This window comes from Myodes glareolus, chromosome 23, assembly GCF_982192425.1.
Source record: "Myodes glareolus chromosome 23, mMyoGla1.1, whole genome shotgun sequence".
In the NCBI taxonomy this organism is placed as follows: domain Eukaryota; kingdom Metazoa; phylum Chordata; class Mammalia; order Rodentia; family Cricetidae; genus Myodes; species Myodes glareolus.
The window spans coordinates 39,429,524-39,455,601 of record NC_142048.1 but is presented as its reverse complement, the minus strand read 5'-3'; the positions used below and the strand labels follow the sequence as shown (position 1 = coordinate 39,455,601).

At 36.9% G+C, this 26,078-nt stretch overlaps 1 protein-coding gene across 1 annotated transcript in view; it reads left to right on the top strand.

The window, feature by feature from the left end:
- The window catches only part of Tex15 (testis expressed 15, meiosis and synapsis associated), a 56,603-nt gene that overhangs the window by 4,300 nt on the left and 26,225 nt on the right, over nt 1-26,078 (top strand). The window contains exons 2-3 of the mRNA XM_048456548.3: nt 19,274-19,421; nt 24,399-24,564. Of these exons, the coding sequence (XP_048312505.3) occupies nt 19,286-19,421; nt 24,399-24,564 (302 nt within the window). The 5' untranslated portion in view covers nt 19,274-19,285. The remainder of the gene's footprint in view (nt 1-19,273; nt 19,422-24,398; nt 24,565-26,078) is intronic.

Sequence of the window (26,078 nt, the reverse complement as noted above, 5' to 3'; positions counted from 1 at the left end):
AGGACCAGCTTTAGATAAAACTGTACAGATCTGTCTTTCTCTATGGCGTGCCTTTCATGTCTATCCCAGTCAGTTAAACCTCTGCAGTCTTTCTGTGCCTCTGTTTTACTGACTGTGAAATGGAGTCAGGTAGACTCTTAAGGCAAGTGAATGTTAGATGTAGGTAAATGATGTGAAAGAAAATTGGTAAATGGTGGACTGATACTTTTCAAATTGAAACTAATTCAAAATATTTTAAGTGACCATTCTGCCTCATTCATGAGAAGGACATAAAATTTGGTAAAAATTAAGGAGTTCTAATTGTGTATTAGTGATTTTTTTTCTAAACATTGATGCCATTATGAAGTTAAAATACTCCCTTTTTTGGCATAGGTGTGGAGGTGGGGTATTTTAGTCATGCCTGAGGGTACACATCTGCAGTTCAAAACTCAAAAGGCCAAGGCAAGAAGATTGCCAGTTCAAGGAAAGCTTGGGCTACAGGGAAGATCATTTTGAGAGAAATAGGGTGTGGGAGGATGCCCTCATTATGATGGCACTGGTAACTTCTCAGATTCTCAGCAGACTGAATGGTAAGGAACATCAGTGGCTAGACTACCGATATCAAGCTATTTAGAAGATGAAACCACTGGATTTCATTTTTTTAACTAACAGAAAGATAGCTTAACATTTAAAAATAGAGAAACAACTTGACTGGCAAGAGCAACTCTGTACACAGGGCATGTTAACTACTTGGTCAAGGCCAAGAAGAGTATAAGATGGGAAAGTTTTGTTGTGCTGCAGGTGCCAAGGTGGAAAGATGATAAACTACTTACTAGAGCCCAGACTGAGTCTACCCTGCTCGGCAGATGAAAATTACGCAAGGAAGGAACTGGGAGTTACTGTAAGTCATGGGGATAAGATTAGTAGCTAATTCATCACAGTATGACGCTTCTTAGAAGACATTAGGGAAGTACAGGGAAATAGGTGATTAAAGATGAACATTAAAGGCAAATCTAGGGAATACATTTAACTAGAAAACAGGTGGTAGAGGAAAGGTCATGTCAGTGTTGGTCAGCTCTAGTTAGAAATTTGTCACCTGATTAGTGATTTTTCTACAATGATTAAAATGAATTTTTAGATTCTTAGATGTGACAGAATTCAGAGGTAATTTTGGTATTGAAAGTACCTTATGTTCTCTACAAAGATTAAGTAAACTACTCTTGTTACTGTTCTTTTCTTCCAGGAGTTTTATGTTATTCCCTTGAAAATTCTGTCATTATCTTTAATCATCTGATTATTTCTTTGTATTTCCCTAATGTCTTCTAAAAAGTGTCATAACCATGATGAATTAGCCACTAATCTTATCCCTGTGCCTTACAATAATTCCCAGTTCCTTTCTCATATAATTTTCATCTGCTGAGCAGAGAGTGCACTTACTTTGGGCTCTATTGATTAGTTGATCATCTTTTCACCCTTCACAGCACAGCAAACCTCACACTTTATGCTTTTCCAGTCCTTCTAATTTCTAGGGCCTTGACCAAGTAGCTAGCTCTGTTTCTTTCTATTTTGAGGTCTTCATTCTCTGTGTTCTTAACCAAATTAGAGGGATACATTTGTAATTAATACTTGGGCTCAAAAATAAAATAGTACTAATACATAAAAGGCAGGTAATCTTTGTTGTGGAATAGGCGCACGTTATCCTTTGCTGCTCTGCTCCTTGGTGTACTGGTTGTGTCAGCTGAGCTGGGTTGAATTTGTCCCTTCAGTAAGGTTGGAAGAACTAGCAGTAGAGGATTGACTGGCGAACTTAGGTGTTTTCTTGCCTTTCTCTGAAGCCTGGATGACTTCTGGGTCTGTGGAACTTGATCTGTTTTTACCAAAGGTTGTAAGCTCCAAAGGGAAAGAAATGAAGGGAGTCGTAATCCTTGGGGACCCCTTAACGTTAGTTATTCCCCTGATGAAAAGCAGCTGGACTGAAATTACATTTTCCCATCACCTAAACTCTTGGGACAGATGTTAAGCATGTTAAATTACATTTAACTTTATTCTCATTTGACTTGTATAATTAAGGTGCTTAGACCTGAAGGAGAGCCTGCCCTAGAAGTTTTAAGGAAAATTCATCCTTAACAGTGTGCAACATTAAAACAAAATTGAAACTTTTCATCACTACAAAATTGTGGAAATGACCGAGGATGGAACATGGATTTATTGCGTTATTAGTGTGCCTCTTCACTATAAAGAGCTTATTGCCTATGTGTTCTGTACATACACGAAAATATGTATGACATAAATAAACAGCTGTTAAGTTGTGTAGCTGCAGGGCTGGAGAGATGACACAGGTCCTGAGTTCAATTCCCAGCAACCACATGGTGGCTGACAGCCATCTATAATGAGATCTGGTGCCCTCTTCTGGTATACATGAATGCAGAACACTGTGTACATAATGAATAAATAAATCTTTATGAAATGGTATGTAACTACACTGAGAAAGATACTGTTCCTCACCATTCTTTTCTGCTTACCCCTCCGTTCTTCCAAGTAGGAGCAGAGTAGTTGCTCGGCAGTAGTGAAGTGTACAGAATGCCTATTCCCTGTCCTCATCTCTGTTGTTTATTTTGTTTCTCCCTCTAGTAGCATTACACCTAAAAGTGAAGTTTGTTTCTTGATCCTGACACTCTCTAAAAGATTTTACTGAAGGGAGGGGGTCTTATTAGGTGGCTTGATACTTTCTTCAGGATTTTCTCAGACTAGCAGATCTGAAATTTAGAAGTTTTCAGAAGTTTGCTGGATCCATCCTATAATGTAAGATCCAGAGGTCTGTAGATTTAGGTGATGCTGTCACCCAGGGATTATTGAAAACTGCTGCCTTTAGTAGTCTAAACCTTCCTCAGATGATTGCCTGATACAGGAGGTTTCATTACTGTGCTAATTAGGTCCCGGGGCTTCCATAACCAGTGACTATAAAGTGCTGTTGTGTATCATGCAAGATTCCCCCCGTTTTGGTAGTTCTGGGAATTGAACTTGGGGCTTCACACATGCTGGTTAAACACTCTGCCACTAAGCTGTATTTCTAGCCTCCAAATAACATTTTTTTCTCTAATTTTGTGCCTTTGTATATTTCAGAGGTATCTGTTAATGGGTTTTCTTTCATTCAACATGAGATGTCTTTAAAAACTGATTTGAACCTCATTGACCTAAGTAGCTGGATCTAAGTAGAATCCACAATTGACCTCACGCTTACTGTGCCGACTGCTTCCTCTACTTCCCTTCTCCTTCTTATCTTATACTTCATTTTTCTAATATAATTTTATTCCTAAATAAATGTTGTATGTTTATGTTATGTAGATGTTTTCTGTTCTTTTGTACAACTTTGAAAAGGGATAGAAATTACAATACACATACGTACAGTACAGGAAAAACGTGTTGATGAGCTTAGGCCATTTTATCCAGTGGTAGGTTTTGTTTATTTTGAAATAGCTCAGGCTCGCCTGGAACTCACGATCCTGTTCTGTCAGCCTCTAAGGAGTGTTGAGATTGCAGCTGTTTTACCACCACATTCAGCATATGTTCATTGTTGTTTGCTCTTCCAGAACAGAACATAGACCACAAGTCTGTGAATAGATAACCAAACTGGAACTGTCTCTGCTGAAACCTGTAGGTTTTTGTTGCTTAGGTTTTTGTTGCTTTGGTTTTTGTTGCTTTGATGTAGCAGTGTCCTGATAGGTAGCTGCTTCTTCTGTCCAGGAGTTTTGTTTGTCATTCTTCTGCCATTCCAGTTTTACAGCTTTATATGACCTTTAGTGGCTAGTTCTTACCCATGTTTACCGTACAGTTTTGAAAGTGGTTCCTAGTGTACAATTACCCAAAGTGTAAAGGTTGTTTGTGAATCTTCATCCTCATTACATTTTTCAGGACAACAGCATGTGGTCTAGCATGGGCTAGATCCTACTTTGTGTTCACCTGGAAATCTTTTTCCTTGGTGGCAAATTTTCAGCTCTCTTTGAAGGGTAAAGGCATGCTTCGTGAAACCCACTTTGATGTGTTCGCAAGTGTTGTGATAGAGCGTTCTGTGTCACTGTCCGACTGCAGATGGGGAGACGCTTTTCTTTGTGGAGTACCTCTTCCAGACCCAAACTGGAAAGGAAGAGCTATCAAATTATAGTTATGCATCACATACAATTAATACTAAGTATTTTGTACCATTGTTAATATCCTCTGTGAATGACAGTGAGGCTTGGAATATTATCTGATTCCCAAATTATGTAACATTTTGGTACTAATTTTTTTTTCTTTTTTAAGACAGGGTCTTATGTAGCCTAGGTTATCCTCAAGCTTGGTGTGTAGCTAAGGATGGCTTTGAATTACTGATCATCCTGCTTCTACCTCCCCAGAACTGGGAACAGACATGAGCTACCATACATGTCTATCCTGGCATTTTGCTTTCATATGCCAGTTCTTTTTCTTAATACCATAGTACATGACTACAATTGCCCAATTGTTTCTTCTGTTTTCATTTTTACTTTTTTTTAAGATCTTTTGAGCACTTTTATTAAAAATTCTTGAGTAGAGTTTTGGCAAAGTAGTAAATTAGAGTCTAAAAAAGAAATAGCAATTTTTTTTCAAAAATTGATCTACGACATTTGCATTAAATATCATTCACTTTTCTTGAGTGGTTTAACTTGGAGAGAAGAGAACTCTAGTCTCAAAGATTGTTTGATATTTCATTAATAAAAATGGATTTCCTTGAAGAATATATAATATTCTAATAAATTAGTATACTGTACATTTTATCATATAGTTGACAGTGTTTGTTATTCTGACATTAAGTGTAAGTCAAAATTGTCTCATTTCACAATAGCATAAAGCTAATGTAATATATCTTTAGGATAGAAACTAATCACAACTGTTTAATGTTTGTTTTCATGGTACAGTCAATCCGAATTAAGGTTTATATTCCCTTGCATAATATTTAAGGACTAGATTGGGATAGTGTAGTGATTTAGAATTCAAACTAAGGCAGCAAGGTGGACCTGAAAATGAGCTTGCCAGAGTAACCTTAAGCAAGTTCCTTGAACTTTCTTGGTCTATGGTGTTGTTTTTGTTTTGTTTTTATTCAGCTATATATTTTTCTCTGCTCCCCTCCCCTTCTACCCTTTCCCTTGGTCCCCATGCTCTCAATCTACTCAGGAGATCTTTTCTTTTTCTATTTCCCATGTAGATTAGATCCATGTATGTCTCTCTTAGGATCCTCATTGATGTCTAGGTTCCCTGGGATTCTGAATTGTAGGCTGGTTTTCTTCACTTTATGTCAAAATCCACTTATGAGGAAGTACATATGATATTTGTCTTTCTGGGTCTGAGTTAACCTTACTCAATATAATGTTTTCTGGATCCATTTGCCTGCAAATTTCAAAATGTCCTTGTTTTTTTCTGCTGTGTAGTACTCCATTGTGTAAATGTACCACATTTTCTTTATCTATTCTTTGCTCAAAGGGCATTTAGGTTGTTTCCAAGTTCTGGCTATGACAAACAGTGCTGCTATGAACATAGTTGAGCACATGTCCTTGTGGCAAGTAAGTTCTGGGATGAATTGTAAAACTTTTTTGATTGATTGGTTCTCATTTATAAATAGATTTTCAATAGAAGACACATGAAGGATATAAGTTAGGAAAGTATATTAGAATACTTTCAAAGTAGATGGCAAATATTTATTGAGTTCTGTCTTAGTTCATTTAAGCTGCTATAACATCCCTTAAACAGGGTAATGTGTAAACAACAGAAATACACTTCTCAGTTGTGCATGGTGGTGTATATGTATAACTGCAGTACTAAAGAAGCTGAATCAGAAGGCTCTGGAGTTCAAGGCCAGCCTTGGTTACAGGAAGAGACTCCTGCCTTTAAATGTGTATTATATATTTCCAACAGTTCTGAGAGCTGAGCTGTAAAATCCAGAGTTAAAGCAACAACAGATTTCCTTGTCTGACCAGCTTTCTCATAAATGACATCTCACCCCAAACTGAAGGGGTAGAATAGACTTTCCTAGCTCTCTTGAGTGTCTTTTTAAAGTAACGTTAATCTGAGGCAAGAGAAGATTACTCAGTGGTTACTGTTTGTCCAGGGGGATGACCTAAGTTGGTTCCTTATACCCGTATCAGGCAGCTCACAATTGCCTATAACTCCAGTTCCAAGGGATTTCCAAGGCACCCACACTCATACACACACACACGATCAGAACAAAATAAATCTTTTGAAACAGATAACAATCTCATTTGATGAAGCCTCTGCCCGCAGACCTAGTCGTCTTACTTAATACTATTACATCAATGGTTAGGCTCAGCATACAAATTTGGGGGGGATACAATCAGACCACAGGTTATACTTAATTTCATAAGGACCTGTATTTTGCATGGGTGATAGAAAAATTGGATAAAGAAAGTTACGTAGAGAAAATGGGCCTATTTATAATTAGTTAATTATAATTATCATTAATATAAGAAATAACATTTATAAAGTCAAGTTGGTATGCTGGTACTGCTAGGATATTTGTGGTATGTAGAGTTAGAGTTTGCCCTTGGGCACACTATATAAATAGGAGAATAAAATATTTTGCAGTCAGATTTCTTCTTAGATTTATTTATTTTCTGTGTGCATACCACAGTGCATGGGAAGTTCAGAGGGCAGCTTGCAGGAGTCAGTTCTCCTCTGCCCAGGATTAAGCTCACCTTTACCTGCTGAGTCATCTCATGTTTTTATGTTTTTAATCAAAAGTAATGTTGCAGAATTTTGTTCACCCACATACTGATTAAATGATTTTTAAATATTTGATTAATTCTACATGTGAAATTCCCTATCAGGATGGAAGTTGAACCAACTGTTGGTAAATAGAATAAAGTACTATAAAGCACAGAGAGGAATACTGAAGTTAAATACATTTAGCTGTTGGAAAGGCAGGAGAGAATTGTAGTTGGTTAACGTAGGAGGACCCCCACTCATATATCATCCCTATATGTGGACCCATAGAACCTGAAAGTAGTTGGAAGGGTGATGAGGGTGATGTAAGAGCAGCAAACTGTCACAATTTCCAGCTACACAACTTACAAAGCACAGATGAGAAGATAAGCATTTAGCCAATAGCAGAGTCAGGACAGACTCCTGTCTGCTTGTACAGAATGCATTCTACTAGATTTTACATTCTTTCAAAGAATTTTAAGACAGTGACCTCCCCTCCCCTAGAATCTATCAGTAGCTGATAGTTGAGCTTGGAAGTGTAGTAGTGCTCCATAGGCCCCTCATGATCCCTGTTTATTGATAGGTCCAACCTTTTACAACCTGTAGAACGTAGCCACAGCTTATTCTTTTAAACATAAATAAAACAAGAGTTAACAAAGCAACACGAGTCTCTCAAGTGTTATGTTGGCTTTAAGTTTTTTTTTATTTTTTGTTTTATTTGTGCATGTTGTGCATATTTGGGCATATGTACCATAGCACGTGTGGAGGTCAGAGGACAACTTGGTAAAGTCGGTTCTCCTTTACCTTTATGTGTGCTTCAGGGATCAAATTCAGTTACCATACTTGCACAGTAAGCTCCATTATCCAATGAGCTAGCTCTCTCCCCAGCCCTATATTGACTTCTCTTTCTAGACTTAGAATAGTGAGTTAAGTCAACTACTGGAATTTTGTGCTCTTGTTGTAAGCCTTTGTCTCTGGGTAACAGCAATGCCTCCCAAAGAAGTAGAATTCAGCAGGAAGTTTGTTTCTCCAGGAGCATGATCTTCACATGGTACTTTTCTAAAAGATTCGGGGATGTATGAGTAGCAAAGTAAGTAAGATAGTAGGAAAGAAATGAAAAATAGGCTGATAGATTCTAATGGCTATCTAAGTAAAATTTAAAGCAGAATCTAAGCATTATGACCATAATTGTTCTACATTTCAATTAATGTTATCATCTCTTACCAAGTTCCAAGTCATATGTGGCCAAACCTCAAGTTATAAGACTTGAAAGAGACTGAAGAATAGACTCTCATAAGTTGGTGCAAAGTTATTGAACTGTGTGTGTGTGTGTGTGTGTGTGTGTGTGTGTTCACAAGTATGGACATGTAAGCCCTAGAATAGCTTTAACTTTTATAACAACATTTACGTTGTTAGAGGGCATGGAATCCTTCTTGAATTGGCCACATAAGATCGGAGTTAAATAAGAGTATTATTAACAGGTAGATCTTGCTGACAGCAGTGTAGGCACATCCTATGGACCTTTTAGGAAAGCTTGGTTTCAGGCTTTCAGTCATTGAAAGATTGAAAAAAGCCTCCCATCACTAGTTGAACAGACATTTGATAGTCACTTATTCAGTTATATATTTGCCTGGAACGGTAAATTTTACACACGTATTTTAGTCTGAGCCTTCTTTTCTTTGTCATAGAAACCATAACCTTTCCCTGTAACCTTGTTGACAAAGGGTCAATGAACCCTGTCCATAGGCAATCATCTAAAAGTCTCTGCTTTAATGCATCTTAGCTGCTTTAACAAAATACCACAGATAGGGCAATTCTAAAAGAACACAGATTTGCTTTTTATAGTTGGGAAGTTAGAGAAATCTTAACCTTCTTGAAGAAACGGTGCCTTGATGAGGGACACATCTTCACTCACACTGTGTCCTCGCTGTGAAAGGTGTAAAGGAGGTCTATGGGATCATTTTGATTTTCTTTCAGGAAGTCATAACTGTCAAGGCCTAATTCCTTGTAAAGGTCCCATCTCTGCAATCTGACATCACCTTTATAATTTACCTCTGGTCTTGAGATCTTGAACCCATTTCGAGTTAATCCTGAACACACTTTAAAGTCCAACTTCATTCTCCATGTGTAGATAGCTAATTTTCCTGGCTTTATTTATTTCAAAGACTGCCCTCAGAAATGGGTTTGGCATCCTTATAGCACATCTTATTCCATATGCATTGAAGGTTGATTTTGGACCTCTTGATGTAGTTGATTGGTCTAGATGTCTGCCAGACTCCAAAGAATATAAAATTAGGGAAATAAATTATTAAATAGCTATATGTGTATATATATAAAGTATATGTGAACAAATAACTCAGACAAAAAAGAACAGGTTTATATTTACTAAAATTAAGATGGTAGCATTACCAGATGAAAGTACATTTAGGGTCAGTAAGATGGTTTAGCCAGTAAAAATGCTTCCTATACAAACCTAATGACCTCAATTTGTTCCCTGGAACTCAATGTGGAAGAAAAGAACTAATGCCTGGAAGTTGTCCTCTGACCCCTACTTCCATGCTGTGGCATAAATGTGCCCACACAGCATAGTACATACATAACACACGCACAGTTTAAAGATAGATTTATTTTAACATTTAAAGAAAAAGCAGCATTAGGAGGCAGGGAAATTGGGTTTAAGGTCATCCGTGGCTACAAATAGAGTTGGAGGCCAGACTGGCTACATAAGACCTGGTCTCAAAACAATTTTCTTTAAAGAATCAAGAGTATCTCATATAAATGAAAATAGTAGTAATGAAAAAATTCTAAGCTCATCAGTTTGTGGGTGATCTGACTTACTTAAAGATGAAGATAATTGCCGTTAAGTATAATGACTTGGGTTCTAGCCTTAGGACCTACATGGTGGAGAGGAGAAAATCAATTCCTGAAACTTGTGCTGTGACCACTGCTCATGCACATGGAACTTGTACATACATGGGAACACATAGGTGGAGGGTAAAAAAATGTAATTTAAGATTCTCAAACATTTATTATTTTTATTTTTGTGTGTGGATATGAAACCGAGTGAGGTTTTTGTTTTGTTTTGTTTTTGTTTGTTGTTTGTTTTTTCAGACAGAGTTTCTCTGTAGCTTTCAAGCCTGTCCTGGAACTAGCTCCTGTAGACCAGGCTGGCCTCGAGCACACAGAAATTCACCTGCCTCTGCCTGGGATTAAAGGCATGTGCCACCACCACCTGACAAAACCAAGTGAGTTCATCTGCATTGTATGCATGTGTCCTCCGAGGCCAGAGAATGAATATATGGTATCCTGGAGCTGGGAGTTAGAGTTTTGAGCTACCTTGTGTGGGTGCTGAGACCTGAACCCTGCTCTTCTATAAGAGTAGTATGTGCTTTTAACTACTTAACTACTTTTCCAGCCCTGTAGTTTAAATTTGTTTTTTAAACTCAGTAGTCTGGCAGATTAAAATCCACTGAAGAAGCGGTGAACTAGATTTTAGATAGGAATTAGGGGCTTAGAAACATTAAGGGAAAGGGTAGATATTTGAATGTAAGTGCCTAAGTACCACAACAATCAAGGTACAAAATGCTGAGACTGTCTGTCATAACATTTTCTTTTAATTAGAGTTATTTTGTGTGTATATGTGCATGTATGTTGTGTTTCTGTGAAATTGTACATAAGCAGTGAGCATTTAAATTCCAGAGTACCACACATGTGTAGATTCCACAGTACAAACATACAAGAATCAGTGCTTCCATCCACCATGTAGGACCTGGGTATTGAACTTAGGTTGTCAATCTCAGGAGTAGATAACCGTCTGTTGAACCATCTCACCAGCCTGTCATAACTTTTGAAAGATGCTAAGTCTTGAAAGAAATCCCATCAAATACTTTGCCTGTTAACATCATAATAAATATATGAAATTTCAAAGGTAATATTTTAAAAACTACCAGAGAAAAACAACCACAAACTAATGACAACTAGAAATAAGGTCTTATTATATGTCTTTTTTATATGTTCTTAGATTCAGTTTGCAAGTATTTTATTGAGAATTTTTGCATCTGTATTCATAAGGGGAATTAGTCTGTAATTCTCTTTGTTCTTTATGTGGTTTGGATATCATGGTAACTGTGGCCTCAAGACAAACTGAGCAATGTTCTTTCTGTTTCAATTTTGTGGAATAATTTAAGGAGTATTGACATTAGGTCTTTGAAAGTCTGGTAGAATTCTGTGCTAGAATTCTAACTTTGGGCGTTTTTTGGTTTTGTTTTTTGTTTGTTTGTTTTGGTTTGGTTTTTTTTTTTTTGGTTGGCAGACTTTCAATAACTGTCTATTTCATTAGGAGCTATAGATGTATTTAAATTGCTTATCTTATCTTTATTTAACATTGGGAAGTGGAATATATCAAGAAAATTGATTTCTTATTAAATTTTCCAGTTTGGTGAAGTACAGGTTTTTAATGTGTGACCTTATCATTCTCTGGATTTCCCCAATGTCTGTTGTTATGTCCCTGTTGATTTTTCTTAAAGAAATAACTTTTGTTGATTCTTTGTATTTTGTTTGTTTGTTTGTTTGTATTTTGTTGCTTTCAGCCCTTAGTTTGATTATTTCCTGCCATCTATTCCTTTTGGGTATGATTTTTTTTTTTCTTTTTGTTCTAGAGTTTTCAAGTTTTATGTTGCCAATATGAGATATCCGGAGGTTTGGTTTTTTGTTTGTTTGTTCTTTTTTTTTTTATGTGGGCATTTAATGCTGTGAACTTGCCTCTTGGAACTACCTTCATTATGTCCCATAAGTTTGAATATGTTGTATATTTTATGTTTTCATTCAGTTATAGAAAGTCCTTAATATCTGTCTTGACCCATTTTTCATTCATCAATGAATTGTTCAGTTTCCATGAGTTTGTAAACTTTCAGTTGTTGCTATTCAGCTTTAATCCATGTTGGTCTGATAGGATGCAGGGAGTTATTTCAATTTTCTTGTATCTAAAGTCTCCCACTCTCAATGTATGGGGGTCAGTGTGTGATTTAAGCAGTAGTGTGTTGCTTTTGTGAACTTGGGTGTCCTTGTGTTTGGTGTGTAGGTGTTAAGAATTACAGTGTTCTTGCGGTAAATTTTTCATTTGATGAACACATGGTGTCCTTCAGTTTCTCTTCTTGGTTTTGGTTTGAAGTCTGTTTTGTCAGATATTAAAATGGCTACACCTGCCTGCTTGTTAGGTCTATTTTCTTGGAATAACCTTTTCAGTCCTTTTACTTTAAGGTATGTCTATCCTGATGTTAAGGTGTGTTTTTTGGATGCAGCAGCAGATAGATTCTGTTAGTCTGTGTTTTTTTATTGGGGACTCGAGACTACTGGTGTAGAGAAATATCAGTGAACAGTGTGTGTTAAATCCTGTTATTTTGCTGGTGTGTGTGTGCATGTGAGGGACTATAGAGATCAGAGGACAAGTTTAAGGCATTGGTTCTCTCCTTTCATTATATGAATCCACCATCTTGGGGATCAAACTCAGGTCATCAGGCTTAACAGTAACTGACTTTACCTGACTTCATCCATATTGTCACCTCCAAAATGTAAATTTTAAATATACCTCATATTGTAATATAAAAGTCATAAAATATCTCAGAATGACTACCTTAAAAGATAAAACTTTATTAAAAGATACTGACTGACATAAATAGGGGAAGAAATACTCTATCTTCACAAATGGTGAGAATGATACACTAGTACCATTTCTCTCAAAATTGATCATTAGAGTCAATGAAATTCCACATAAAACCTAAGCATATGGTCATGGTGGTACATGTCTGCAGTGTTGGCACCCAAAACGATGAGATGGGAGAATCGTAAGTTTGAAACCCTTACCTAAAAAAGAAAAAAAGTAAGCAAAATTTCTAGATAGAACATTTTTTAATGTGCAAGATTTTTTAAAATTATTTTTTCTTTGATTTTTGTTTTGTTGAAACATCTGTCAATATTTATTACAATGTGGTGTTGGAACAAGGATTCCGAACCATACCAATGCAATAGAAGGGAGCCCAGAATTCATTATATATAGGAACAAAAATGCCATTAAATGCTAGCACAGCTAATAGTCATATTGTAGAAAATTAGTCACTAATTCTTAGATAGAATTTTTAAAATAGAAATTTTAAACACATTTTAATGAATTAGAAGCTAACATTTTTGGGGAAAAGATTGGGTTTATCTTCATGAACTTGGGGAAAATCATTTCTCCAAGTTGACAAACAACATAAAAGATAAAAGAAAATAAAGTTTTGACTATAAAACATTTCTGTTTAAAAAATATAAGGCCTCGTTTTAAAAACACAGGAAATTATTTGAAACATGTGTAATTGACTATCTCATAGAAAGACTCTTGATGCATATGTTGAAAGAAGGTAATTTAAAGACTGTGAACTTTTCACAGATGTGGAACTACAGACCAGAAAATATATTAAAATGGTCAGTCTCATAAAACATTGTGCTAAATGCAAACTACAGATGTATTAATTAGATTTCCATTGCTGTGATAAACACTATAACCAAAATCAACTTGGTTTGTTTCATCTTACAGTTTTTAGTTCATCACTAAGGGAAGCCAAAGATAGAAACTCAAGGTAGGAACCCAAAGATGGGAACTTGAGACATGGACACAGGCTTGCTCTCATAGATTGCTCAGTTTGCATTCTTAAGTGTCCCAAGACCATCTGCCCAAGCATAGTACCGCCCACAGTAGACTGAGATTTTCCAAGAAAATGTCCCACAGACTCAAAGGCCAGTGTGATACAGCCAATTCCTCAACTGAGATGCATTCTTCTAGCTTGTGTCAAGTTGACAACAAAACAGAAACACAAGCAATAACACAAAATTTGTACTTCCTAGGTGGGCAAAAAAATAAAGTCTATACTTGTGTCAATGGTGAGTATGTGGAGCAACTAGTACTTGTTGGTTGTATTGCTTTTGTTGTTGGTGTAACAATACCTAGTAGAAGGACATAAGAAACAAGGATTGTTTCAGCTCACAGTATGGAGAGAGTTATGATCCATAATGGTGGGAAAGGCATGGTGGCAGAAGGATGAGGCAGCCATTCATTTTGCATTCCCAGTCAGGAAACAGAGATAAATGCTAGTTTTCTACTGGCTTCCTCCTTTTTTCTTTTTATTTAGGCTGATCATGGGAGGGTGCTGCCCATATTCAGGATGGGTCTTCCTGCCTCACTTTGAACCACTTTGGAAGCACCCTCACAGACCACCCTGAGGTGTCTTAGAAGTAATTCCGAAATCAGTCACATTGACAATAAAGATTAACTGTTACGACTCACATCTGACGAATTTTTAATAAAAGTTTGAGAAATGAGAATACGCAGTTTTTTTCCACAAGTATAAATAAAAGGCATTAATATTATACATGTGACAAAGTGGCTTTCTATAGGTGGAAACTGTGATTAAACAAAAGATAAAAATATTGTATCCTATATGATGAAGAGGCTTTACAGTCATTAAAAGACTCATTTCTGTGTTTAAAAAATAGTAGTGGAAGAAAAGGATGATTCACAGAAAAATAAAACTAAACCAACCTCACAGATATGAAAGCCAAATTAAAACCACAAGATTTTGTATAGTATGATAAGACTTGTCTCGTAATGCTAGAGACCAAGTCCAAGGCATTATACATGCTAGCCAGTTTCTCTGCCACTGGCTTCATCCCTCAACCTCATGATGTTTGAGGAGCTTAAGTTTAAGAGGTTACATTTGATGAATATTTTTAACTAATTAAAATTTCTGATTTCTTTTCAGTTAAAAAAAAAAGCAGTTGTGAAGACCAGTTTGAGAAAGATTAGTTACAAAAAAGCTAAGAAATAAATTCTTTTTTAATTTTTTTTATTGAGCTATACATTTTTCTCTGATCCCCTCATTTCCTCTCTCCTCCCTATCTACCCCCTCCCATGGTCCCCATGCTCCCAATTTACTCAGGAGATCTTGTTCTTTTCTACGTCCCATGTAAATTAGATCCATGTATGTCTCTCTTAGGTTCTCTGGGATTGTGAGTTGTAGGCTGGTTGTAGACTGGTTTTCTTTGCCACTTATGAGTGAGTACATGAGTGAGTCTTTCTGGTTCTGGGTTACCTCATTCAATTTGATGTTTTTTAGATCCATTTGCCCACAAATTTCAAGATGTCCTTATTTTTTCTGTTGTGTGTATTCATTGTGTAAGTGTACCACATTTTCCTTATCCATTCTTCGGGTGGGGGCATTTAGGTTGTTTCCAGGTTCTATGAATATAAGTTGAACACATGTCCTTGTGGCATGATTGAGCATCCTTTGGGTATATACCCAAAAGCGGTATTGCTGGGTCTTGAGGAAGGTTGTTTTCTAATTTTCTGAGAAATTGCCATACTGATATCCAAAGTGGCTGTACCAGTTTGCACTCCCACCAGCAATGGAGGAGTGTTTTTTTACTCCATATCCTCTCCAGCATAAGTTATCATCGGTGTTTTTGATCTTGGCCATTCTTACAAGTGTAAGATGGAATCTCAGAGTTGTTTTGATTTGCAAAGAAATCAATTCTTAAAAAGTAACTATAAAATCAGAATTATGAAGTTATAGATACCTGGGGATGACTATATTCCAAAAGCATATTAGATTATCAAAAAATAGGGAACCAGATACATAATAAGTTAGACATAACTTAGGAACATAAGAGACTGATGTGGAAGTCATCAAGGACCTTGCAGGTATCTTTAGGTGGAGTGACATAGGTGGAAATCAGAGTAAAGTGAGCCTAGTAAGAGACAGACTACGGAAAACATGACCCTTGTCAACTTTGTTTTGTACATGATCAAATTTGAGTTTGTATAAATAATGTTGAAAGGATTATAGAGAATCAAAATGAGTAGGAGAGTTTAGAGTTCAGTAGAAAGATGGTTTAGACAGTGGGGTGTAGGGAATCGTGAAGTCTAGTTTTAATTTAGCTCTAGACTTTTGATATTTAAATTGCTTTATAGTAGTGTATGCATGTCCCTCTACAAAGACTTAAGTACTAAATATATTAGTTGTAGTGCACCATGAGGGTCTGTTACACTTAGCTATTCTTTTTTTCATTTGGAAGATTAATTTATTGTTACATTGTTTTGTATGCATGTTAAGTGCAGTTTGCATGTAGTGCCAATGGAAGCCAGAGAAGGGCATCGGATCACACAGAACTGGCGTTAAAAATAGTTCTAAGCTGCAGTGTGAGTGCTGGGAACTGAACCTTCTTCAACAGCAATAAGCACTCTTAACCACAGAGCCTCCTCTCCAGCTCCAGCTATATTCTTTTAAGAGGAGACAGATGGCTGGTGAGTCTTACTAAAGGAAATCCAGGACTCTTGGGGCTTGTTCAATTGAAAAACAGTTATCCCAGTAGAGACTTCATTAGTGATCAGCTGGAATCGTTTGTGGGCGTTGGTTGGGAGGGGTGGTTTATGTTTGTTTTAGACCACTTTTTCATTTATAACTAGTATTCTTAAGAACTTGCGGTTTTGATTTGTAATGGTTGTCTTATAAAAATACAATTCAACTGAATTTTAGGGAGCCCAACAGTGGTTCAGCCTCAATTCCCTCAAGCTGTTTTCTGACCTTTACAGAGGCACTATGGTACATAAAACATCCACCCCACCCTGACACATGCGTGTGCCATGCACATATAAAGTGTAAAAAATATTCTGAGGGGTTTAATTCTATAAACCAACTATTCAACTTTAAGAAGTTTATTTCTTTTGCCACCTACTTGTATATGAAAAATACCTAAACATTCACTATACATGTGCTATAAAGGAAAGGTAATGGCTTGCCCAAGATTCTGCTTGCTGATGAATAGACTAGAAATGATCCTCTATTTAACGTATTTTTGCATTTACTACACTGTGAGTCTGAATAGACTTGGGGTGGTCTACAGAAAGGAATCAGATTTACATTTCAGTTAGTTTTGTACAGTTCCTGTGGGCCAGGTCCTGTAACCATGTAACATAGATGTTGTAGTAGAGAAGTTAGGCACTTTGCTCTGTGTGACATTTGAATAGAACCAGAATTCTAATGCATTATTACATTTTGCCTTCCTGACTAACATTCTACTTAATGTGCTTGTCATTTGGGTCAGAGCTTTTCTCAGGAACTGAGTCAGTCTCTGTCACTCCTGAAATTCCTAAGCCCAGGGTATCCAGTCTCACTTTTCCCAGTTATTTTTTAAAAGTTCTTCACCCATTTTATTTCTTCTGCTCTTAGGGGCAACTCCAGTACACTGTTAATAAGTGTAAAAGCAGGTATCCTTATTTTATCCTTACATTTTCAATTTCCTATAGGTTTTCAGTAGACTATGTATAAAATCAGGTTATGGATGTTTCTGTTCCTGTCTGTTAAACTTTATAAAATATAAATGAATTTTTAATTTCCTTTTTCTGCATTTAATGAAATAACCACTTTATATAATAAATGAGTGGAGATTTTACTTGTTATTAAATCACCCTGGGTTAAGTTTAGGTTACGATGATTTATTAATAGTATCTTTCAAATTTTATGTTTACTACTTAGTTTTTAATAGATTGTCAATTATTTTTATTTTAGACTTAATTTTAATAAGTTATATTTTCCCAAGAATTTATTTATTCAATGCTTAAATGTATTGGCTCAAAGTTGATCTATGTAATAGTTAGAGGATTATTGTGTATATCCTATAATATACAATGTTATACATTTTATACATGTGTGCAAAGATTAATATAAATGTAATTGCTATGAGCGTCTGATACATAAGTATAAAAATGGCTTTTATTAATGTGACTGACTTATTTGGATTGAAGTTTAAGAAATAATCTTTATATAAGAAAGTTGTTAATTGAAAAGGTAACAACCTACAGCTTGGCCAGTGGAGAATATTGAACCCCGTTGTTTCTTGAGTGGCATCCTTTGTCAGCTTTAAAATTAACTTTGTGATACTGTCCTAAGCACCCAAGAAGCAAAAGTGATTTAGAAACCTTACTAGAAAATTCTACTAGAGGAATGCTTTGTAAGCAAACGTACAACTAAAATCATTCAGTTTCCCTGAATTTAACTATAATGGCAATATTGAGCACTTTTGGCTCTTCAAGTACATTCAGCCAGCCAACTGTTCTATACCTTATTTGCTGTTCATAATAAACCATTACTAATTGAGAGGTTTTTATAGTATGTTTTTCTAAATTATTATTTCTTTTCTTTACTAAGCCGCCAGGTGGAGATGGCCTTTTTTTTTTCCTGCATCTGGATATTGTCAAGATATTCTTGTTTGAGACAGGGTCATATTATGTAGTCCTGGCTGTCCTGGGTTTGTAGACTAGGCTAGCCTCAAATTCACAGAGATCTGTCTGCCTCTAAGGTACTTTTGTTAGGAGGAATTAGCTCGCTAGTGTTTGCCACTGTGGGTAGATGAAGGGAAGGTTCATTTTCTTACTGATTTCCTACTCTGTGGTTGGAACATGCAAGATCTCCTATAGAGAGCACAAAGTAGAGGCTAAAATCTCTGTAAACCTTTTGTACACTCTTACCCTTTGTGACTTGTCTACGGAATTTTATCATCTCATAACTTGCATTGTGATTTAATGTTTGATCTAAGTGGTTGTCAAGCAACTCATGAACCATATTATGAAATGGTATAAAAATGGCTGCTCACACAAATTCTTTGTATGGAAGCACCATAACTTATTTAATAGCCACTTTGAGTTCTATTTAAAGAATAAATAAAATGTTTGAGGAGGACCCGAAGAGATGTCTCAGCAATAGCTGCTCTTCCAGAGGTCCTAAGTTAAATTGCCAACTTCCACAAGGCAGCTCACAACTGTCTCTTAGCTCTAGTTACAGAGCATCAAATGCCTTCTTCTGACCCAAGTGGGCCCTGCAGACACATACATGCAGGCAGGCAAAATACCCATACACAAAATATAATAATTTTTTTTAAAAAAACATATCTTTAAAAAGAAAAACAATCTGTTTGAATGTGGTAGATTTAGAGGGATAAAAGGGAAGGAGGAATCTCTTCATTAATACTAGTATAATGTAGAACCTGTCTTAAACATTGTAGACTATCTTGTGGAGCAATAACCAGCTGAACAGTGACTTGTTAGCTACCAGCTAAGTGTTGGAATGGTACTCAAAGGTAGAAATTTTGATTTAAAAAAAAATTGTAGTAACATAGCATATAGAAAAATGAACTTTTACAGAATAGAATTTTTAGCAAAAATTTCACGTTTATAAAAATTGTTATTGGTGAAGTTTTTAAGCTTTTGGGAAATGGAGAGGCATTTGGCTACCCATTGTAATCCAGTAAATTACAAGAGCATAATCTATTGAAAAAAATTTTAAAGTATAACATAAAATAATAAATTTTAATTTATTCATTTTCTATTTGGGGTAACCTGGCAAATTGTAATTGAAACCTGTTGACAGCATGACTAAGGATGTATTATCACTGAGTTTTCTTTGAAGTCTTTCAGATTACTGCCACATTATACTGCCTTACTTCCATAGAGATCTTAACGTGGGGTTGATTTTAGGTCCCCAACAAGATGGAAATGAAAGAGAATGACAAGTATAAGACGTGGAGAATGAACCCAGACAGTGAGTCTTCATGGCCCACTGACGGAGAAGCCAGTTCTGGGAAGAAATTCACCATTCCAAAGATCAGGAGGACAACCGAGAAAGGTAAAATTTCTATACAAGATGAGAGCTTTTATTTTATTTTTTTAAAAAATAAGATGTTTCTCGGATTCATTTTTGTTCATTCTTACTCTGTATTAAACTAGGTTAAGTCAAATCTTTGGTTCCCTCAGATACACATATGCCTCTGAGCTGATAGAAAATGGAATAGACACAGTGCCTAGTCTTCTCAGTAATTACACTAAAAACCCTGAATTTTGCATGTAAAACAAGAATAAGACAGGTACAAAGAAGAAAGACCTACTAACGAACCTGAGGCTAGGGTTAATGATATGTTTTCTGGACTCTGTGTTTGCTCCAGCCAGACGTGTACTTACCATCTAGAAATATCACTTGGCACAGGCTTCTCCTGCAAAAAATAAAATAGATAAATATTTGCCATGGGACTAAAAATGGGGCAGCTTAGAGAAATGGGAGTTATTAAATACATACTACTACTGTGAAACACCAGAAATTTGGGTGAGGGGCACAACTACTACACCTTTGTCAGTAAATATTAAGTAAAGGAAAGAGACAAACAGGTGCACCTTGCCACCAAATATGGTGTCAGAAGAAGCCAAGTAGAAACCTAGACTACAGTAGGTTAGCATTCTCTTTTCTTTACCAGGAATGACCAAGTTGGGAGCCTGGACTTCCAATCTCTGCCATCCTTTGCTTACAGCATCAGTAAGATTCCATACTCCCAAAACCCCAGCTTTGTGGCAATGAGTTGTCCCTCCTTACTAGGGTGAGATGCTGAAAGCAAAATGCAGAGCTTGGTCCTCTACCACATCCAGGTATTCATCCCCAGCACAAACTAGTGGAGGCTGAGTAAGTAGGCCACATTAATTTACACACATTAATGTTACGGCCTGCAATAACATCAGGGCACATCCTCCAGAGTATTAGTGTGTGCCCTGTAGAGAACAAGGATGTCAGTCTGGCTTTGTGGAATTAGCTGTTCACTTTGACTACCAGCAGTTTCCCCAAGCAGCATGGTTTTAATAAAGACTTGCTAAAATACAAGGCTAGATATACTCTAGAGCCTCATAATGGTACACATTCTTCTTACACTCACATGAAACACAACAACAAAAAAGACCACATCTGTGCCTTAAAATATACCTCATACAAAGCCTGCTCTTTGATCAGAATGAAATTTAAATGTTGAAATCACAAAAAAAAAACAAATAGCTGGAAAGTTCCAAAATACTTGAAGATTAAGCAAACACTTCTTAAGTAACATAGCTCAAAGACTAATAGCAAGTGAAATTTTAAAGCACTTTGAACTAAGTGGAAATAAAAACACAAGATTTGGGGAACACAATAAAAGTAGTGCTTAGAAGGAAATGTTCAGTATTCTATGCATATATGGTAGAGAAAGATAAAAAACAACTTAGGATTGTTAAGAGGGCTACAAAAAGAAATATCACTGTAGATCTATGGACATGATCATCTGAACATATGGCTAACTCTGTGCCCAGATATTTTATATGCTAAATAATATACAGTCCTTGAAATACACAGTGAACTAAGGCTCACACAGAGAAAAGGCAGGACCACTGAGATGGCTCAGTAGGTTAAAGCACTTGCCACACAACCCTTGCAACTTTATTTGGTCCTCAGAATCTACAGTGGAAGGGAGAGAACCAACTACTAAAGTTGTCTTCTAACCTCCACATACAGACATGCTTATTCTCAGGAATATCATATACACAAAAAATAAGAGGAAATACATCATCTGAATAACTATTAAATTAGTAATCAAATTAATAGTTATTAATCTACATTGAAAGCACCAGACCCAAAATGTGTTCACTGTTGAATATTCTTATACATTTAGGGACTAAATTATACCAGTTATCAGTAATCTCTTAAAAAGGGTAGACTCAAGCCAAGTGTAATGGTGCCTGCCTTTAATATCAGCACTCTAGCTACAGAAGCAGGCAGATCTCTGAGTTCAAGGCTACGCTGGTCTATATATGAGACCTTGTCTCAAAAAAACAACAACAAAAAGTAGAATCAGGAGTCTAGTCCCAGACCCATAAGCCCTTTTTAGGTACAAGCCACATTTCTTGGATAATTAGAACTACCTACCACACTCTTCATCCAAAAAAAAAAAAACCTTTATAACAAATGGAAAGCATCACAGAAAATGTCTGGATACAGTGTGAGAGCTAAGTTCCAACAGATACATCTACAGCACAGCTCCAGCTCCTGTGACTGAGGAAACATCTCATTCAGAAGAGAGTGCAGAAATGTAAAACCCAGAATAAACAAAGCTGGAAAAATGGCAATATACATGGACATGTTAATGTGGAATGAGAAAGATTTCAGGGGATCCCATACTAGACATTAACAACTGGGAGACAGTTGGTCTAGTGACTTCCAGGACAGCCAGGGTGACAGTGTGACCATGTCTCAAACACAACAGACACCTCAGTATACTGACTGGTTTTGTGTGTCAGCTTAACACAAGCTAGAATCATCAGAGAGGAAGGAGCCTCAACTGAAGAAGTACCTTTATGAGATCCAGCTTTAAGGCATTTTCTCAATTAGCAATCAGTAGGGGAGGGCCTAACCTATGGTAAGTGGTGCCATCCTTGGGCTCCTGATCCTGTGTGCTGTAAGAAAGCAGGCTGAGCAACCCAGGGGATGCAAGTCATTAAGCAGCTCCCCTCCATGGCCTCTGCATCAACTCCTGATTTCCTTCAGTAATAAACAGCAATGTGGAAGTATAAGCCAAAAACCCTTTCCTTCCCAACTTTTTTGGTCGTGGTGTTTTGCCGTGTCAATAGAAACCCTAACTAAGACAGATAGCTAACTTAAGAGAAAGTCTAGATCTAAGAAAGTGTTGATTTTGCTGGACTTACTCAGATTGGAAGTGTGTGCTCTGAAATGTACTGCCAGTGGGGTGAAGCACAGGGACCTGCTCAGTCTTTTTTGTTTTTGTTTTTCTCTTTCTCTGTAGTTTTGGAGTATGTCCTGGAACTAGCTCTTGTAGACCAGGCTGGCCTCAAACTCACAGGGATTCGCCTGCCTCTGCCTCCCGAGTGCTGGGATTAAAGGCGTGTGCCACCACCGCCCTCGACCTGCTCAGTCTTACAGGTAGTATTGGTGCTGGCTCATGGTACGATGTATGTGACTCCCATTCTGGTTTTGAAATGAGCAAGCTACCTGGTTATTTAGAACTTGGTGCCACTTTGCTAATAGACATGGAAATAAGAAAATTTGGGGGGCTTCTGCCTGAAGCACAATGCTGAACCTTATAGGCGTAATTAAGGAAGTCCACGAGAGCATGGAATACTGACTGATTGGGGGACCAGCCAGAGAATACCTCCAGCTACAGAACCTCTCTCAGCAGGTGGTGCAGTTCAGAGTGAGAGTTTATCTGTTGACAAGTACAACAGTGTTTTACTCTGTTTTTGTAATCAATGAGATGGAACAGGCTTTGGAGTGCATTCAGAAGCACCCTAAGGAACTCAAAAGGAACCAGAGGGACACTCATTAAAAGCCCTGTTACACTCCATGGCGTCAGTTGTAGACAGTTACTTTTCTAGAACCATACTTGAAGATGTTTTTGTCCCTTTCTTTTTGTACAAAAGCTGATTTGAAGAATAATCTGCTATATCGCCCTCATAACATTCATAATACTTCACTTGCCACCAAACATTTACTAAGGATTCTAACCAGGTCTTTGGATAACTGATGGGCACATGAAATTGGTCACCATTTTTCCTTATGATTTCAAAACTGCCATTACTGATATTAAAACCTTATAAATCTCAGGAAGTTGTAGTGAAGTAAAGGCTTTTTTAATGTAAATATTGTTACCTTAATAATAATGACTTTTTAGATAAAACTTAAGGTATAGTACTACAGAATTATGTTGATTTCAGATTTTGAAAGTTAAGCTCTTATTTGTAGTTTCTAAAAACATGAATAAGTACCTCAACTTATATTTCTGTCATACACCTCAGTGATGATTCAGAAATTGGGAAGGGAGGTTTGTACATGAACAAGTACATTATATTAACTTTAAAAAAATTACCTTGATCATAAAGTTTGAATTTTATACAAAAAATAAAAAGCCACAGACTTTGAGAACTATTTACAAAACATATATAAAAGACTGTTAACAATTCAAGTATGGAAAGAACCCTTAAATGCACAGTGAGAAAATATACTAAAAACTGAGTCAGACACCTTAAGGAAACGTCAGCAAAGATGATAGATAGAAAATAATGTATAACAAGATGATTTTAACAGGCAGTGTTGTTGGTGGTGGTGCACGCCTTTAATCCCAGCACTTGGAAGACAGAGACGGGTATTTCTGTGAGTTTAAGGCTAACCCGGTCTACAGAGTAAGTTCTAGGACAGGCTCCAAAACTACAGAGAGAAACATTGTCTCAAAAAAAAAAAATTACATCATACATCATTGAGGATATGAAAGTTAAAACAATTAGATACTACTACAATGGCCAAAATTTAGAGCACTGATCACATCAAATGCTGGGGAGGGTGTGGAGCATAGCACCGCATTGACTTCTGGTGGGGACCCAGAATGCTGCTGCTGTTTTCAAAGAGTTTAGCAACTCAGCCATGTTCTTAACATACACATTATCTTTACATGGGAACTACCAAGAAGTGCTAACAGAAGCTACCAGGTGTGTAATTATTAATGATCCACATTGTCGAATCACAGTGATTTAAGTTAAAAATTAGTAACCTAAATTTTAGGGCTATCTTTTGTCTGTATGTGATAACCATTGATAACTCCGATAGATGTGTGGAGAAAAGCAAGGCTAGTGTTTTCACATACATCAAGAGTAGGAGGTCCACATTACTGTGGTACAACTTTCACTGTAAATTGTTGCCTTCATCTGTTAATGAAATTTCCAAACTCAGCTGTGCTGTTATCATTGTACAGATGTGCATTGTCGTTTTAAGCACAAGTAACTCCTCCCCCTTCTTTATCTTTAGCCTACTTGTCCTCTTGTTACACCAATACTAGAGAGTATGAATTCATACACGGCACTCTGAAGCAGTGCAGGCTTGATACAAGCTGTGACCTACAACTCACATGGCTGTTTGGAGATACAAAGCTGGTTCGCAATGAGTATCTGGAAAAACAGTTTTCTGCTAAGAGGTAAGTGTGTAGCTGAAGCATGTTTGGCATTGTGTTGTTTCTAATCATGAAGTCATGCTAATTTATTTTTGTCACTTGAAAGTTAAGTATTACTAAGAAAATGAAGATAGATTTTTTAATAAGAATCGCTAAGGAAAGACTAGGCATATGGCTAAAGGTAAAATGCCTGCTCTGCAAGCATGAAGACAAGAATTTGATCCCCAGCACCTGTATAAAATTCAGGCCCAGCAGAGAGCACGTTTGTGACACCAGCTCAGGATGGGGGCGGAGATACAGGTGGAATCCTGGAGCATACCGACAACCAACCTGGCCAGATGAGGAACTCCATCTTTATTGAGTGGGAATACCTCTCTAAAGCAGTGGTTCTCAACTTGTGAGTTGTAACCCCTTTGGGGGTTGAACTACCCCTTCATAGGGGTCACCTAAGATCATTGAAAAACACATTTACATTGCAATTCATAACAGTTACAAATTACAGTCTTGAAGTAGTAATGAAAATAACTTAATGACTGGGGTCACCACAACTTGAGGAACTGTATTAAAGGTGACAGTGTTAGGAAGGTCGAACCACTGATCTAAAAGTAAAGTGGAGAGAACCAGGAAATAGCCTGGTGTCACTTAGCCCCATGTACACATATGCACACGAACACGTGCATTTGTCACACAAAGATTTACTACAGAAAATAATACAGCATTTCATCCTCACAATCTCTAGCAATACTAAATTTTTAAGTGATTGTTTCATGCACTAACCTAGTCACATTTCACACGCCCTCTTCTAATTTTGTTTCTGTGTGTGAAGTACACTTGCCTATGTGTGCAAGTTAGGTAGACTTCAGGTAACTACCTGTATCACTGCACCTTTTTATTCTTTAATTTTTACTGTGTTGTACTTATTTTGCGTCCAAGTCAATTCTTTCCACTTTATGGGTCCCAAGGTTCAAACTCAGGTCATTAAGCTTGGCAACAATGTCTTCACCCAATGAGTCACCTTACTGGCTCCATTACTTTTTAAATAAATTTTTATTTATGACAATTTCATGCATGTATACAATACTTTTTGTTCTATTTCTCTTTCTACTATTTCAACTCCTCCCAGACCCAACCACTGTGTTCTGTCCCAACCTCATCCTCTTTTTTCCTTTTTGTAATTCACCAAGATGTGTTAGTGCTGCCAGTTTGTGATAAGACCATCCACTAGGAGCAAAGGTAACTAAGGTACCAAAGGCCAAGCCCCTAAAGGAAACTAACTATCTCCCCTCTCCCCGGCCATCAACTCCCAGTAGCTCCTTAACTAGAGAAAAGAGCTTGTGAGCCCTCCCTCATCCTGAAATTTTGGATGGCTTGATTTTGAGTGGGCAACCAGAGCTGCTGTGAGTTCCTTAGTGGTTCTGTCATGTCCAAAAGACACTAAAGCGAAATACTGCTTTATCTCCTAGGAGTCAGCAAGTTTATTTCCTTACACTGTTGCATCCTAGTTCTCTGACTGTATTTAATGTACAGTTATACCTCCC